General features: G+C 40.3%; 1 protein-coding gene across 1 annotated transcript in view; it reads right to left on the bottom strand.

Annotated features, from left to right (window-relative positions):
• Positions 1 to 17,149, bottom strand: part of LOC132833800 (eukaryotic translation initiation factor 4 gamma 3-like) — a 356,819-nt gene that overhangs the window by 268,048 nt on the left and 71,622 nt on the right. The window contains exon 2 of the mRNA XM_060852385.1: positions 15,941 to 16,022. Within this exon, the coding sequence (XP_060708368.1) occupies positions 15,941 to 16,022 (82 nt within the window). The remainder of the gene's footprint in view (positions 1 to 15,940; positions 16,023 to 17,149) is intronic.

Here is a 17,149-nt window from a genome sequence, read left to right as displayed (position 1 = left end):
ATTTAATAGTTCAGTTAATTTGTTCACTGTTAGAGTTAGATGATTAAATTCTTAATTATTGATTTTAGAGCGAGTGTCAGGGATTTATTTTATTTAACCACCAGAAGTTGCTGACAAGCAGGTTACAACACTTTTCGCACTCCTTTTACAGATTATAGGGGGAGGTGCTCCTACTTGGGTGTTTCAGTTTTAGCTCTTAGAGGGTGATCAACCTCTGCGTTGCAACAGTTACCCTGACTCTTCATCCTCAAACCCTGCTTCTTCTAAGGATTCCACATTCAGCTCAGCAACTTAGTCTGCTCCACTTTGATTACACACCCCAGGGTTTTGTTTACATAAGTTTGCTCTCAGCAATACTAAACTTTTTACTATTCACACCTGCTATTCCTACCTAGTTTGTATTTATATGCCTCATCAACTACCATTAGCATTCCTTTTAACTTTCACTCTGGGCTTTCCTATCTCCCTCTCTATCTCCATGCACTCCTTCCCCAACCCATCATGAGTATGAGAACCATCATTTTCCAGCATGCTCAGTTCTGAAGAGGAGTTATATCGGATCTGCCATCAACTCTGTTTTGCTCTCCATAGTTCTGCGTAATTGGCTGAGTTTCTCCAGCATTTTGTTTTTATTTCAGACCTCCAACATCTGGCATACGTTGCTTCTATTTATAAAGAGTAAACTACTCCTTTTCAAAGCTGAACTAAATGTAGGACGTAGTATGCTGATATGTAGAAAGGAATCTTTATGTATTTCTATAGATTGAAGACTGCAAATTTTTCCACTTATTGGAAGAATTCACAGGATGGGGGCAAGGCTTCCTACGTTTTTTAAATGTAGGGAAAACAACAAAAATGTCAATGGGCATTGATCTGGAGGATATCCTTTGGTTGTGTATCTATTTGGATGTAGATGTCAACAAAACTGAATTCATTTTTTAATTCACTTATGGGACATAGACATTGCTAGCTGACAAGTACTTATTGCCCTAGGTGCTATTGAAAGGGTGGTGGCGAGCTGCCTTCTTAAACCATTCCAGTCCATGAGCTGTAGGTTGACCAACAATGTCCTTAGGGACAGAATTCTAAGATTTTTGACTCATCTAGCAGGTGGCACGGTAGCTCAGTGGTTAGCACTGCTGCCCCACAGCGCCAGAGACCTGGGTTCAATTCCAGACTCGGGCAACCGTCTGTGTGGAGTTTGCACATTCTCCGTGTCTGCGTGGGTTTTCTCCGGGTGCTCCAGTTTCCTTCCACAGTCTAAATATGTGCAGATTAGGTGAATTGGTCATGCTAAATTGTCCATAGTGTTAGGTGCATTAGTCAAGGGGAACTGGTCTGAGTGGGTTGCTCTTTGGAGGGACGATGTGGACTGATTGGGCCGAAGGGCCTGTTTCCACACTGTGGGGAATCTAATCTAAATCAAACAGTGAAGCAATGGCAACATGAATCGGAAGGGGTAAGAGATATGGGCAAATACTGGCAAGTGGGACTAGATTAATTTAGGATATCTGGTGGTACGAACTAATTGGACTGAAGGGTCTGTTACCGTGCTGTACAACTCTACGACTCTATATTTCAAAGTCAGGATGGTGAGCGGTTTGGAGGAACTTGCATTCTTCCCATGTATCTCCTGCCTTTGTCTGTCTAAACAGAAACGATCATGGATTTAGAAGGTGCTTCTAAGGATCTTTGGTGAGTTTCCACAGTGCACCGTGTAAATAGTACACACTGCTGCTGAGTGTCAGTAGGGTAGGGAGTGGTTGCGGTGACTATCAAGTGTACTTTGTCCAGGATGGTATCAAGCTTCTTGCGTGTTACTGGAGTTGCACCCAACCAGGCAAGTGAGGAGTATTCTATCCCACTTCTGACTTGTGTTTGAAGATGGTGGACAGGCTTTGAGGAGTCAGGAGGTTAGTTACTTGCTGCCGTATACCTAGCTTGTTAGCCACTGTGTTTATGTGGCAAGTCTAGTTAAGTTTCTCGTAAAAGTAACCCCCAGGATGTTGGTACTCGGGGATTCAGTGATGACAACATCATTGTATGTAAAGAGGTAGTGATTAGATTGTCTTGTTGGGGATAATCATTGCTTAGCATTTGTATGGCATGAATCTCACATGCTATTTACCAGTCCAAGCCTGGATATTGTCCACATCTTGCTGCATTTGAACGTGGACTGCCTCAGTATCTGAGGAATTACGAATGGTGCTGCACATTGTGCAATCATCAGCAAACATCCTTACCTTCCCTCCCTCATAAAGTCAGAAGTAATTGATGAAGCAACTGACAGTGGTTGGATCTGGAACACTACCCTTGGGAACTCCTGCAGAGATGTCCTGGATCTGTGATGACTGCCCTCCAACAATCACAATGATCTTCCTATGTGCCAGGTATTACTCCAACCAGCAGAGAAGTTGGCTCTCAATACCAACCGATTTCAGTTTTGTGCAGGCTCCTTGGTCAAATGTAGCCATGATGTCAAGGACTGGCACTGTCACTTCAGCTCATTTTACAGCCTTCAGGAGTCAATATGGAATTCAATCATTTTAGAGTATTACTATCTCCTTCCATACAAACTCATAAATGAAGCAAAAGCTGCTACTTTTGGACATGAGGAGTCCCCACGACTTCAGATTATCCAGGAGGGTAAAACATCTTAAAAATCTGAATATTCATTTAATTTAACAATTTCACTCTGTTATGAATGGTGGCAAGTACTTTTTAACTAACAATGTGTTATCAGTCCAAAACGATGCCCTACGTACTGCACATTTGCAAAACATTTTACATTCATTTCATGCATCTGTAAGATACTAGATATACAGGGTATACATCATAGTGATGTTGATCAAAACAAACAGCAGTTTTCTTTGCAAGTTCATTCATTGTAAGCAGACTTCAGATTGCACTCAACCAGCCCACACTTGCAAAACCCAAAGTCTATCATTAGATCTGTTGTTACCATCATCACATAGCACTTGCTGAGCAATCTTAAATGCAATATTAGCTAGCAACCGATCCAAGATAAATATTCGGGCTTATAACATGCCTTTCACATTTGGTGCAAGTGACACACATTCATAGGCAGAGTCACATTCTCTGCAACCAAATATATTCTAGTCTTGCACTTGTTCTGAATTACTAAGGAACCTGGGGAGTTCTCTTCACTTTCTCCACTGTGATACCTTGGTCAGAGACTACTTGCCAACCAATCGGCATCTTTATTTCTAGTATACAATTGCTGCAATTACCTGAAATTTGGCATTCTTGCTTTTGACTTGACAAAAAGCTTCAGCAACAAGTCTCTTTAGCATGATGTGTGTAGAAACAAATAGTCCATATCAAAAAAGCACCATTAAATTTATTATCAAAAATTAATAACGCTTTGCAGTGAACAAGGGATCACTGAAGATTCTGCTTTACTATCACTTTATTTACTATGCTATATTCATTTCATACTTTAAAATCAGAATTGCACAGACTATATACAAAATAAGATTAACCCCCCCTACTTTAATTCAAATAATGCATAAATATAGGCTGAAATTTTTAAAAACATTGAAATGACTGAATATGTAGATGAATAGACAAATTTACGATAAATTTCCACAAACTCAATATCCTTCCCTGATTTTAAAGGAGAAACCAAGCGAGACAGTCACTTCAGCAAACAGAAAATTGACAAGAAACAATATGATCTTGAATATTAAATATCATCCGATTGTGTGATGCTAAAATCACGAAATGAAGATGCACCGGCTACTTAAGTAGTGTTCCGGAAGTTGCACCATCAACACGAGACATGATACTTATTTACTCATATAGGAATTGAAAACATGCTTGTTTTTTCTGCATTTTGCAGTGTTAGATATATGTATGTACATAAACCCATGTGATACAACTCTTCATGGCCAAGATTTCAACAGCTCCATAAGACATATGCAAGTGGTTAAAGCTATAGGAATCGCAAACATATTAATGACACAGAAAAACACTGCTGTCTAGAAACTTAAATTGGCATATTTGTGGCAACAACCGCAAATCTGAAAGTAGATATCCTACTGCGATTAATTTATCTCACGAGCCCCAAAGCCTTTGCACTTTTCACAAGACAAATGTATACATGGCTGGATAATATCGCTCTAACAGGACTCAAGAAGCTCAATCCAAGACAAAGCCCGTTTGAATGGTATACCATTCGCAAACTTTAAAAATTAACTCTCTTCTCCACTGGTGCATTTTAATTTGTAATGCAGACTTCATACAAGCTGCACTGCAACAACTGATCAAGGTTTTTTTCAACAGCACCCTCCAACCACAACTTATGGCCTTAGAGGACAAATAGAAACAAGAGAAATTTGCTCAATACTTCCAAGCATGCAAGACAAAATGTCACTTGCAATGCTTAGTGAACTGATGCTGTATTTTCAGCATTCATGTTTTCCTTGTATTTTCTGGTAACTAAACACAAAGATTTATTTTTAATGTCACAGAAGTTATAAATGAATGGGGAACACAGAATATCCAACTAGGATTTTTAACTAATTGAAGGAATTGCTGGAAACCACATTTCTCACTCTCTGAAGCACTTTGTTGGCTAGCAACTGTTCTACAATTTTAAGCCACAGAGACAAAAAAAATCCTCCCAGTTCAAATTTAGATCAAAGTTAAAGCTCCTGATTTCAGTTAAGTTGCAATTGAGTGTTGCTATTGGGTTCAGTAGCCTGGAGTAGGTAGACAGCAGGAGAATATCAAGCTGTCTGTCATAGTGACTGCAATGCAGTTACGTTTCCTGAAATTTGGGCATTTATGAATTTCAGATAAAAAGAGGGCTCAGCTTAGCTTTTGCATCTCCTGGGCACATTGCCTGATCATAAAACTACAAAAGGGCATCTGATATCATGGAACAGTGCCAAGAGCAAAGTCATTCAGGAAAACAGAAAATAAACATACAAAATTTAAAAATGCACTTCTTTCACATTCATCATCTAGGTTTGACAAACTTCACCTTCAAGATAACCCAAACCTGTTCAACAACCGGCATAGTGTCTGTCTCAACAAAAAGGACATCTACCCATCTAGCCGTTACAACATTCAATTTGAATCAGTTCTTTTTATAAAATGGAACTTCCTCCTTCGAGAGGAAGGCCACAGTACTACCCCATCTGGTTTCACTGGAGTGGCACATACAATAGTGAGTCTATTGTATAAAATCCAATATACCACAGACAGCTTGTTAGAAACTGGGTCCAGTTACAGATGGGTAGGAACACACAGCTGCAGTCGAAGCTGAATCCATCCATACTGAAAATGCTATCAGTAGGCAGCTGCTCTGCTTCAAACACTGGCCAACTGTTGGTGTTAGAACCACAAAATTATCAATCCTGCTTGCCAATATCAGCAATTAAAACAGCTCTTAGAAAATAAGGCAGTGTCCTTCATAATTCCTCCAAAATATAACGAATGATTTATTAACAAGATAAAAGATTTTCTCAATACGATCACAGTAATTAATATATCAAAAATAATATGTCAGCATGTAAATTATAAACAGGTGAAAAGCAATGATTTTTGTGCAAAACAGCCAATGACTTCACATTGGATGGTTTTAACCTGTAACCAAATTTAACCACAAACATGACTTTCAAATTTCACCAAATGTTTAAGTCTTACAGTTACTTAATTTTGAAAAATAATGCCTTGTGCAATTACAATTTATTTTAAAATATCCTGTTTTTATAAAATGATATGCTGCCCATCCAACTGTCAGTATAAACCACAGCTGAACGGCTGGTTAAAAAAAAATGACCAGTATGCAAGTCTCCATCTATCAGAATTTAATGTCCTGCCATGTCACATTCAAAAGCTTAAGAATAGCAGTCGTCTGAATATTCAAAAGTCCTCCAATAATTCAATGCATCTTCACTCAAGTGCTACAATATCCAACTATCAGTACAGTACTACCTTTTCAATTACAGTTAAAGTCAGGGCTCTGAATCACAAGCAGAACAATGACACTGACCACACATGCGTTCATTTAACACTAATTAGATTTTGAGACCCTAATTAAGAAATCAAGAGGTTTTGTGGCGCAGCAGCAGCGCCCCTGGGTCAGTAGGTTCAGGTTCTCAAGTCCGGCATCATGTGATGGCTACAGAGGCGTGTCATAATAGATCCATTAAGGTCAATATAAGTTTAACATTATTTTCTTCAGCAGAAAACTAAATATGTAATATAATGTATAACATTCCTGGCTTATAGAATATACAATTGGACTTACCGTGAATATTTCATCAGCAGGTCCACTGAAACTGGTTATGTACGGCATTAAAATTTCTACCTTACACTCATACATATTTGTCTCAAATTTAAGTCAAAAACAAAAGTCACAGTAGAACGGGTAAATAATATCAAAATAGCAAGAGAATTAGAGTATACCAACCGAAGAATTCCATAAATTCAACTTATCAGACATACAGCAACAAAGACAAAAACAAAAATGAACGTTTTGAAAATAATTTTAAGCCAGTTTGGTTCCTGCATCGAATTGAACAATTGTAAAACAAAGATTTGCACCATCATAAAGTTTAGAAAATTAACTCAAACAACAATTTTATATATTTAAATTGGTCTAACACAAATTTTCTTTCTCAGTAGAGAAGCCAGTGCCTCTGATTATGCAGTTGGGCAGACCCATTTCTGCCAGAAGTGACTTGTGGTGATGGGTTTTAATTCCAAGGAAGAAAGATTGGCTCAAAGCAAGACAAAGTTGAAAGTGTGCAGCTTGGAAAAGCACAACAGGTCAAGCAGCTTCAGAGGAGCAGGAGAGTCAACATTTCAGGTTGGGACCTTTCATCAGGAGTGGGGAGGAGGATGGTGGCTGAGAAATAAATAGACGGAGGGGTGTGGGATTGGGGGAAAAGATAGCTGGCATGGCAATAAGTGGATGCAGGCAGGTGGTGATTGTGACTGGTCAATGGCAAAGGTGGAACATATAGGTGCGAAGGAAGATGGACAGATTAGGTCATGTTAAGGGATGGGGCGGAGATGAAGTGCTGGACCTGGGAAGAGGTGGAAGGGGTAGGGAGAGTTGGAAGTTGGTGGATTCTGTTAAGGCCGCATGGTTATAAGCTCCAGAGATGGAAGATGAGGTGTTCTTCCCCCAGTTTGTGTGTTGCCTTATATTGACAGTGGAGGCAGCCCAGGATGGTCATGTCATCAGCAGGCAGGCGGGACGGGGGCATTGAAATAGCTGGCAATTAGAAGGTGAAGTTGATTGGAGCATATGGACAATAGATGTTCCCTGAACTGGTCCCTACATTTGCGCTTGGTCTCACCAATGTAGAGGAGACCACATCAGGAGCAGCGGATGCAATAAACAAGGTTCAAAGAAATGAATCTATGCCGGACTTGGAATGATTCTTTGGGGCCTTGGATGGAGGTAAGAGGGGAGGTGTGGGGTAGGTGTTGCAGCCACAGGGATAGGTGCTAGGTGTGGAGGAGAGGTCAGTGGGAAGTGTGGACCGACACGGGAGTCACAGAGGAAAGAGTCCCTGCAGACAGCAGATAGGGGTGAGGAAGGAAATATCTTTTTTGATGATGGGGTCAGACAGCAGGTGGCAGAAATGGCAAAGGATAATAGGTTGTAAGGGTGGGGAGAGGGATGAGTTGAGGGCAGAGGTGTGAGAAATGGAGGAGATGCAGTTAAGGGCATTGTTGATCATGAGGGAGGGGAACTTACAGTCTTTGAAGTAGGAAGAGATCTGAAATATCCTGGAGTGGAATCTCTCATTCTGGGAGCAGATACAGAGGGCAACTCCTGCAATGCTTCTATTAATCATCCTTAACCCGCAATTCTGCCTCATCGATTGAAAAATCTAGATTGCCAAAAGTAATTCGTTTTCTTGTATTGGTCACTGAAAAGCATGAATTACTGAATGAGCTTTCCTGCCAAAAAAATTAGTTCACTATATGTAAAGGATCGATTTTCCTGGATAAAATAGTTACATTCATCTTGAGTGTGGTGCTGGAAAAGCACAGCAGGTCAGGTAGCAGCCAAGAATCGACATTTCGGGCATAAGCCCTTCATCATGAATAGCTACACCTCAATTAATGTCATAACTGAAGGGTTACTGCATTAAAAAAATACCCTTTAGCATATCCTGCCCGTGCTGGTCAAAAACAACTATCCTAATCCCATTTTCCCAAGATTTGGCCTATGGCCTTGTGTGCCTTGGCATATTAAATGCACTTCTAAGTAATTCTTAAATGTTATAAGAATTTCTGCCTCTTCCAGCCTTACAGGCAGTTAGCTCCAGGTTCTCACTACCTTACGTCATCTCTAATCCTTCTGCCCCTTAAATTAAATCTATGCCCCCTAGTCATTCATCTCCCCATCAAGCAAAAAATGTTTTTGTGTCTGCATTGTCCAAGTTCTTCTCAATTTTATACATCTGAATCATGTCCATTTTTAATCTCCTCTGCTCTAATGAGAACACCCAGTCTGGCCAATCTCTCTTCAGAACAAACTTTTCAACCCAGGCAATGTGCTAGTAAATTCCCTTGCACCTTTTCTAGTGCAATCATGTCCCTGCTGTAATGTGGATTCCAGAACTGCACATATCACAATATTCCCTGCACACATGAATTGCAAGGTGGAATCTCTCTAGAATTCTGGTAACACCAGAGTCAAATCTGCATCATCCTTGAAAAACAAAATGATGGATGCACTTTGTTAAACTACATGTCAGCGATATTGTTAATCCTGACTCTTATGAATTACCAACAGATCCAATTTGCTGCACAGCAAATTTACTGACAAACATTACAGTTTGTTCATATGTTAAGATGTGGTTTAATTCATACAAAACTGAGGACCACACAATTTGAAGATGGAAATGTCTCACCATAACAAAAAGCTGTTGGGAAAATTACAGAGTGTATCCAGTAAAGATAATCATCCAGGCACCTCCTATTTAAAGCAGGAATAGCCTCTTGGTTAATCGTGATTTCTTCATATCGTGAAATGCATCAGAGAGACCTTCTAATTACACAGTAACTGAAGCTGACTAAGTGCTATCACTGATATTTTAGCAGTGCAGAAACAATTTATGCAATGCAATATTCCACAAAGTTAATTTTTAATTTTTAAAAAAATAAATAGGAACGAAAATGCCAGAACTCCAAGTTCATGCCCAATAGTGCTACCGGGCCAGTTGTACACAAATGAACCACCAAAACAGGAATGGTGGGATTGGTTTACAAGAGACCAAGGAAATTGGGTTTGCATCCTCTCGAAGTTTGAAGAACAAAGTGTGATGCAATTGAAACTTATAACATTATTACAGGCTGCATTCTGATAGAATGTTTTCCCTGGCAAGTTTGTCTAGAACCAGGACACAGTCACAAAATAATTGAAGAGAATCAGAGAATCCCTACAGAAAGAGGGCATTTGTCCCATCAAGTCTACACCAGCCCTCTGAAGAACATCCCAACCAGACACCCGTCCTGTACCCGTAACCCCATATTTACCATGGATAATCCACCTAGCCTGCACCTCCCTAGAAACTACAGGGCAATTTCGCATGACCAATTCAGCTAACCTACATATTTTTGAACTGCGGAAGGAAATCAGAGCACCCAGAGGAAACATTCACCCGTTCTTATTTCCTACGTTGCTTTGGAAAATAGGTGTGTCATCCAAACACGATTTCCAGCATTCCTTCAGTACTGCAGTGAACTATCGCCCTTAATAGCACAATCTTTTCAGGGATAAAAAAACTAAACCAAATTGATATCCCAAGGATTGCTACTTAAATAACTAAACTGTAATGGTTTCAGATAGTTTGCTTTAATCAATGGTACTAAATAAAAAAGCTGTTACCCACGAACATCAAAACCTACAAATGAGAATGGCAGTATTTGCGCACAACAAGGTGGGTGACGATCATGAAATAATCTAGGAAAAAGAGATTGCACGTAGTCAAAGAACTAAGAATCTACATGAGACAGATCTGGAATTTCCTCTCTATTGGATTTTGTTCTCAGTCTCTTAAAAATTTGATAGATACTTTTGATCTAGCTATTTTAAGCTCCCCTTTATAAAATTTAATAAAGTTAAATTATTTAAGTTATAGTAGATTTAGAAGAAGGTTACCACAATGAATTTCCCAAACATGCCTGGTCTTTTTTCTAAGTAGAGGTTGCCTTCTGCATTTATTAACTCTTGCTACTTTAAGTGTGAAAATCATTTTCATTGAAATCTCAATATGTCAATCAGAAGCCTGCATCTAATGTCTGTGGATGCGCTGTGACTTTATCAGCTTGAAGTTCAAGCACACTTAAATGCATTGTTTGAGTGTTTTAAGAATTCTCTCAAAGTAAATGAAGTCCTAAAGCAAAGTTGGTCATCTATTAGCCTTAATTTTTCTCCCTGGTTGGTGGAATATTAATTACTTTACTAAGAAGAATTTTTCTTCTTCAAGCTGCGACATAAATATTCTAATCAGCATACAATACAAATATAGACTCAAGATGATATAAAAAGATGGTCCTTTCAACAATACAATGCTTCCTCAATATTACAGTTGATGTAAGATTCTCTACATCATTTAGAGAAGAAGAAACCCAAGCAAAGAATTTTAAAGAATTCAGCACTATGGACCTTAATTCAATCCCACACCCCATCCTATGTGGAGTTTGCACATTCTCCCTGTGTCTGTGGGGGTTTCCTCCCAAAGTCCAAGGATGTGCAGCTTAGTTGAATTGGCCATGCTAAGTTGCCCATAGTGTCCACGTACGTGCAGGCTAGATAGACTGGCCATGGGAAATGCAGAGTTATAGGGGTAGGTGGTGAGAGTCTGGGTAGGATGCTCTTCAGACGGTTGGTATGGACTCGATAGGCTGAATGGCATGCTTCTGCACTGTAGGGATTCTATGATTCTCCTATGTGCCAGGTATAATTCCAATGAGCAGAGTTTTCTTCTGATGCCTGTTGATTCCTGTTTTGCTAGGGCCCACTAATGCCATACTCAGACGAATGCAACCTTAATGTCAAGGGTTGTCATTCTCACCTCGCCTTTGGAATCAATGACAAAATTTGCCAAAAATCTGACAGCACATTTGAAAATCACGAATGAAACTAAACAGGCAAAGTTCATCATGTAAACACTGCATAAACAGCCACTTATGCTTTACATGAAGCATTACAACACTACTGCTGACAACAGATGAACGCACCCAGAATAAGGAGTTCTTCAGCATCATAAACAAATCCAAAATTTCCAAAAAGAGTTGCAGCATTACAGTTTCACTGTTGTGATAGCATAATTGATCTTTGCGTAGGTAAACAAGTACCAATGTGCAAAGTCCAGGAAGCCTCATGTATCTGAGATAATCGTCTCAAATACGGGCTGTGTTGTAGCTAGTGTCCAGGCCTAACCACTGGACTGTTAATCCACAGACCCAGGTAATATTCTAAGGACACAAGTTTGAATCTAATTGCTCATTGTCAGGAGAAACACATCGGGTTTACTAGTGTCCTTTAGGAACAAAAACTGCTATCCTTACCTGGTCCAGTGTACATGTAACTCAAGACAACAATGTGACTGACACTTAACTGCCCTCTGGGCAATTAGGGATGGGTAATAAAGGCTGATCTAGCCAGCACTGCCCTCATCCCATGAATAAATAAAAGGAGGACAAAGTACTCAGCTGGATTGGCAACTTACCACCTAAAAGGACAAAGACTACAGATACGTAGAATACTAACCAACTGCAAGTTCCCCTCCAAGCTAAACATCATCTTGACTTGGAACTATATCACCAGTCCTTTACTGGCATTGGAACAAAACTCTGGGACCTCCTTACTATTCCAGCACTGTGGCATTTATAGACAACCTGGACTACAGTAGTTCAATAAGGTGGCTCACCGATACCTTATAAAAGGGCAATAATAAATTAGCAACACACAATAGGCAAGCCAGGGATGCGCACGCTCATGAAAAATAAAACAAAGAAAAAATCGTCTGTAGATGTAAGTCAAGATTCTCAAACTGTTCTGAAGTGGGCCATGCATAACATGTCTGAGGTGGTGCTCAATCCACAGAGGGTTCAGGAAGACGCTAAATGGATCCTAGGCATTGGAATCAACTCTGAAGCTGGAGAGCCTAATGCAAGATTGTTGGGAGGGCCCAGTGGCCCAGTGATTTGCATTGCTGCCTCACAGTGCCAGAGACCCAGGTTCAATTCCACCATTGGGCAACTGTCTGTGTAGAGTTTGCATATTCCCTGCTCATCTGCATGGGTGTCCCCCGGGTGTTCAGATTTCCTCCCACAGTCCAAAGACATGCAGGTTAGGTGGATAAGCCATACTAAATTGCCTACAGTGTCCAGGGTATGTATATTAGGTGGATTAATCAGGGGAAATGTAAGATTACAGAGATGAGAGGGCCTAGGTGGGCTGCTCTTCGAAGAGTTGGTGTGGATTGTTCCATACTATAGGGATTCTATGATACTATCTCAAAACAGCTGGAATTAAGGTCTTGGTGGGGAAGTGAACTAATAATATGGAAGGTGAAATTGCTCTGGCGATAATGGGGAGCAAGTTTTTTAAAAAATGAGATTGGGCACCTTATTCAGGACAGATAAGGAACAAAAATGGTGGGGTGAAGAGGAATTAAAGACAAAAAAAGTATTAGAATTAGGGAAGTGAAGCTACTGTGCTATTAGTTGCATACCCTACGTCACCAAATAGAGGCAAGGAACAGCATGCTTTCAGCCAATTACAGAAGGATGTAGGAACAAGGCTCTGTCAAAGAGCCAAGAATTAAAGCCCGAGGCAGAAGACGGCAGTAATGGCAAGCATGGGAATTGGGGTCGAATAGTGCAGTGCTGGAAAAGCACAGCCGGTCAGGCAGCATCCAAGAAGCAGGAGAGTCAACATTTTGGACATAAGCCTTTCATCAGGGAGGAGGCTTGTGGGCCAAGGGGGCGGAGAAATAAATGGGCATGGGGTTGGGCCTGGGTGAGGGCGAGGGTGAGGGTAAGGGGGGGATGGGGGAGGGGGTAGAATAGATGGTAGGACTGTTCAAGAGGGTGGTGCCACGTTAGAAGTTTGGGACTGGGTTAAGGTTAGGGAAAATAGGGAACCTGGTGAAATCCACATTTGACCCCGTGTGGTTCAAGGGTCCCAAGGTAGAAGATGAGACGTTCTTCCTCCAGGCCTCGAGTGGTTAGAGTTTGGTGATTGAGGCAGCCTAGGACCTGTACATCCTTACAGCAGTGGGATGGGGAGTTAAAGTGTTCAGCCACAGGGCAGTGGGGTTGGTTAGTGTGGGTCTCTCAGATGTTCTCTGAAATGATCTGCAAGTTGGTGTCCTGTCTCCCCAGTGTAGAGGAGACCACATCAGGTGCAACTGATGCAGTAGATGATGTGTGTTCCCCATTTCCCCTCCCCTCTACCTTATCCCAGTCCCACCTTTCAAGTCAGCACTGCCCCCTTAAACAGTCCAATCTGTCCATCTTCCTTCCCACCAATCTGCTCCACCCACGTCTCCAACCTTTCAATTTCACCCCAACCTTCATTTACCTATCGCACTCCCAGCTATCTTCACACCATCCCCCTCCCATTTATCTCTCAGCCCCCTTGGCCCACAAGCCTCATTCCTGATGAAGGGCCTGTGCTTGAAACATTGACACTCCTGCTCCTCGGATGCTGCCTGACCGGCTGTTTTTGCCAGCACCCACTCTGCAACTCTGAACTCCAGCACCTGCAGTCTTCACTCTCTCCAAGTATGGGAAATGAACCCACGACCTTGGCATTAATTAGCACCACACTTTTAACTATTTGAGCTCTCCAGCCACCACTACTGGGTATGGTTCAGGTATAGATATTTTCTAATCAACCTGTTCAGAGATATTATATACTTCTGCAGCACATGGATCTTGAAACCCAGGCGCCCTGGCGTAGAGGTAGGGACACTACGGCTGTTTCACAAGAGCCCTTGAGCTCCACAGGTTACGTATTTTTAATCAATCTGTTAAGCAATGTTATTACACATCTCTGGAGCAGGTAGGAACTCAAGCCTCCCTGCTCAGAGTTCCACAGGTTACTGCGAGAGTCGCAATTATTTTCAGATACTTCATCAATGATCTTCACCACATCATTAGGTCAAAGGGGGAGATGTATACCATCCTGACCTGTAACTAAATTGATTTCACTGCAGTGAAGAAAGAACTAAGTCCTGGGCAAGATCTTGTACCACATGGACTGCAGTAATTCAATAAGGCAACGCAACATGACCTTTTCAAGGGCAATTAAGGATAGGTTCAAATGTTGGCACACCCAATTCCAGGGAGACATGGAGTTTCACGTATACAAATCATTTAAAATAGCAGAGCAAATTAGAAGGTTTCTAAAAATTGCTGAGGATCCTTTACTTCATTAATCAAGGAACAGAATACAAGAACCGTAAAAAGTTTTACAGTTAGAATAGCAAACATTGCAATGTTGAAAATCTGAAACACACAAACAGAATTCTAGAAAAGCTCAATAGTTCTGAAGTAGTTATAATGGACTTGAATTGATAACTCTTTCTCTTTCCACACCTGCTAAGTTTCTCAAAGACGACATACGAGGATGAGGTGCTTCAGTCATGTAGAGCACATGGAGAAGCTGGGATTGGGCATTCTACAGCACAGATAGTTAGCAGGTGATTTATTTGGACACCTGAAATCATTAACGATTTTGATAAAGCAAACGAGAAACTCTAGTGACAGAAGGATTGCATAAGAGGTCACAAATACACAATAACCAGCAAAAAAAGCCACAGATGATAGGAGAAAACATTTTTTCATGACCTTCAAAACAGAAGTTACAGGGCTACAGGGAGAGAATGAAATTAAGATTAGTTTAACAACTCTAGCAGCACATTGTGTTAAATGTCTTTTTTCCTGTACTATCCTTACCTGATCTGACCTACAGGTGACTCCTGACCAACAACAATATAGTAGACACTTAACTGACCTCTGGGAAATTGTGGATAGGCAACAAAAAAAGGCCTAGCCAGCAACACTGACATCCCGTGAATTAATTTTTAAAAATCCCTTAATGCAATCAACCCTGTAACTTGCAAATTTTTGGAAAAATGAACAAAAGAGATTAAAGGACAAATTGGAGGAGGGAATTTACATTTCAATAATCTATTTAGGATTAATGAACACAACAGCAGTCATTCCAAGTTGTTACACTAAGAGTCATGAAATATGCCACAATCCCCTTTTTGTTTCTCAATTAATTATCAACTTTGGGGGAAAGAGTTGGGAACACTACATAAAAGTGCTAACTTTTTCTAATTGATACTGTAACCGAAAAGGAAAGCATGTCACAAAAAAATCCAAAAGAAAACAAGTCATTATGTTCAGTGACTTATAACAACAGTGACAGTCCACATCATATACTCATTCTATTATTTCAATTTTGAACTTTAATCCAAGAAAATTCAGCAACTTAGTCACCACTGATAAAATGTGTGTACTTGCAGCAATAATCTGACAAAATATGAATTTCAATAAGCAAAAAGATTTAAGTTCTGAATTATCCAAACATTAATTTAATGGATTTAAATTCATGAACATGGAATAAATTCAGGCACAAAACAAGATCAGCATGTAAATTACTGTGCTACTTTTGGTTTTATTTTTAAAAAGTCTAAGTGTATATAGTTGTCAGTAAATGCACCAAGCCAAACTTTGGCAACATGACAGGAAATTCAGATTTAAAATAAAAGTCAGTGAGGGAGTCAGCATTAAGGGGTATTTAGCTTGGTAGTATTTTCTCAAAACTTTAGTTCCAATATCAACATATCACCATAGTTTTTAGGACAGCTGATTAAAATACTTCCATAAATTAAAAATCCTTATTAAAAATTAGCATACTCACTGTATACTGGACTGGTGGTACTGCTGCCTGGGGAGGGTAGAGGCGCTCTTCAAGTGTCTGTTGTACAGGTCCTCTGGCAATTCTGTAGTAAAATGGGGTGTTAAGGAAAAACAAATATTCAAAGGAATCACTTTCTACTTCAGGATTGCTTTTTCCAGCACTATTCATTACAGCTTCATTAAGATGATTCTAATAAATTTGATCCTATTGTATAACAACTCTCAAAAACACCCATGTTAATGAATGTTGGACATTCAACTTAGACTGTGCAGCACAATCGCAGTGTGGGTAACCTGACCATAGTGCAACTGAATGTCGTCATCTGCCTGGATTTTTGCCAAAAATAAGATATCTGACCATCTGGTTAAGTAATTACTAATTGCAACTATGTTTAGGTTTCAAGCACATGCACAATCACTAGTCAGCACCGAAAATCTGCCTAAAGTACAAAAAAACCCCACAAACAATTAAGTGCAACAACATGCAATCATGAGATAATCTGTACACTGGGTCACTTTATAAACTGGCTAGGAAGAGATGCAGGTGAATTACTCCAGCTCCAAATTCCAGCAGTTACATGTAAGCAATTCAACTTCAACACTTCACAGTCGTTGGCCAAGTCTAAAGTAAGGCAGTTTTTAACAGACAAAAGTGAGGAAGTTACTGTCGGAAATTCCCGTTACATTCAAACAAAAACTGTGCTTTGGAAAGATCACCGTACAACATTTCAGCACCCAGGTATTTTCACAACTCAGGTCTAGTAAATAAAGTAGAAATGTGCACATTTTCAGTCATCTGTTATTGAATCCTTTAGCCAATTTTGTCAAAAATCACTTTCGATTGTCCTAAGGCTAGACTGCCATGCTCTCCTTGCACTTATCCAAAGCTCCAGCTGCCTTATAAGCCTTTTTTTAAAAAAAACTATACATTCACTCATGGGGTGTAGGTGTCGCTGGCTGGTCAGCATTTATTGCCCATCCCTAGATGCCCTTGAGAAGGTGGAGGTGAGCTATGTTCTTGAACCACTGCAGTCCACGTGCCGTATGTTGATCTACAATGCCCTGAGGGAGGGAATTCCAGGATTTTGAGCCAGCATCAGCGAATGAACAGGAATATGTTTCCAAGTCAGGACAGTGAGTGTTTTGGAGGAGAATTTGCACATGGTGGTCTTCCCACATATCTGTTGCCCTTGTCCTTCTCGAGCAAAGG

This window comes from Hemiscyllium ocellatum, chromosome 37 (genome assembly GCF_020745735.1).
Source record: "Hemiscyllium ocellatum isolate sHemOce1 chromosome 37, sHemOce1.pat.X.cur, whole genome shotgun sequence".
In the NCBI taxonomy this organism is placed as follows: Eukaryota; Metazoa; Chordata; class Chondrichthyes; order Orectolobiformes; family Hemiscylliidae; genus Hemiscyllium; species Hemiscyllium ocellatum.
The sequence above is the reverse complement of the archived record's forward strand: the minus strand, read 5'-3'. Positions and strand labels throughout refer to the sequence as shown.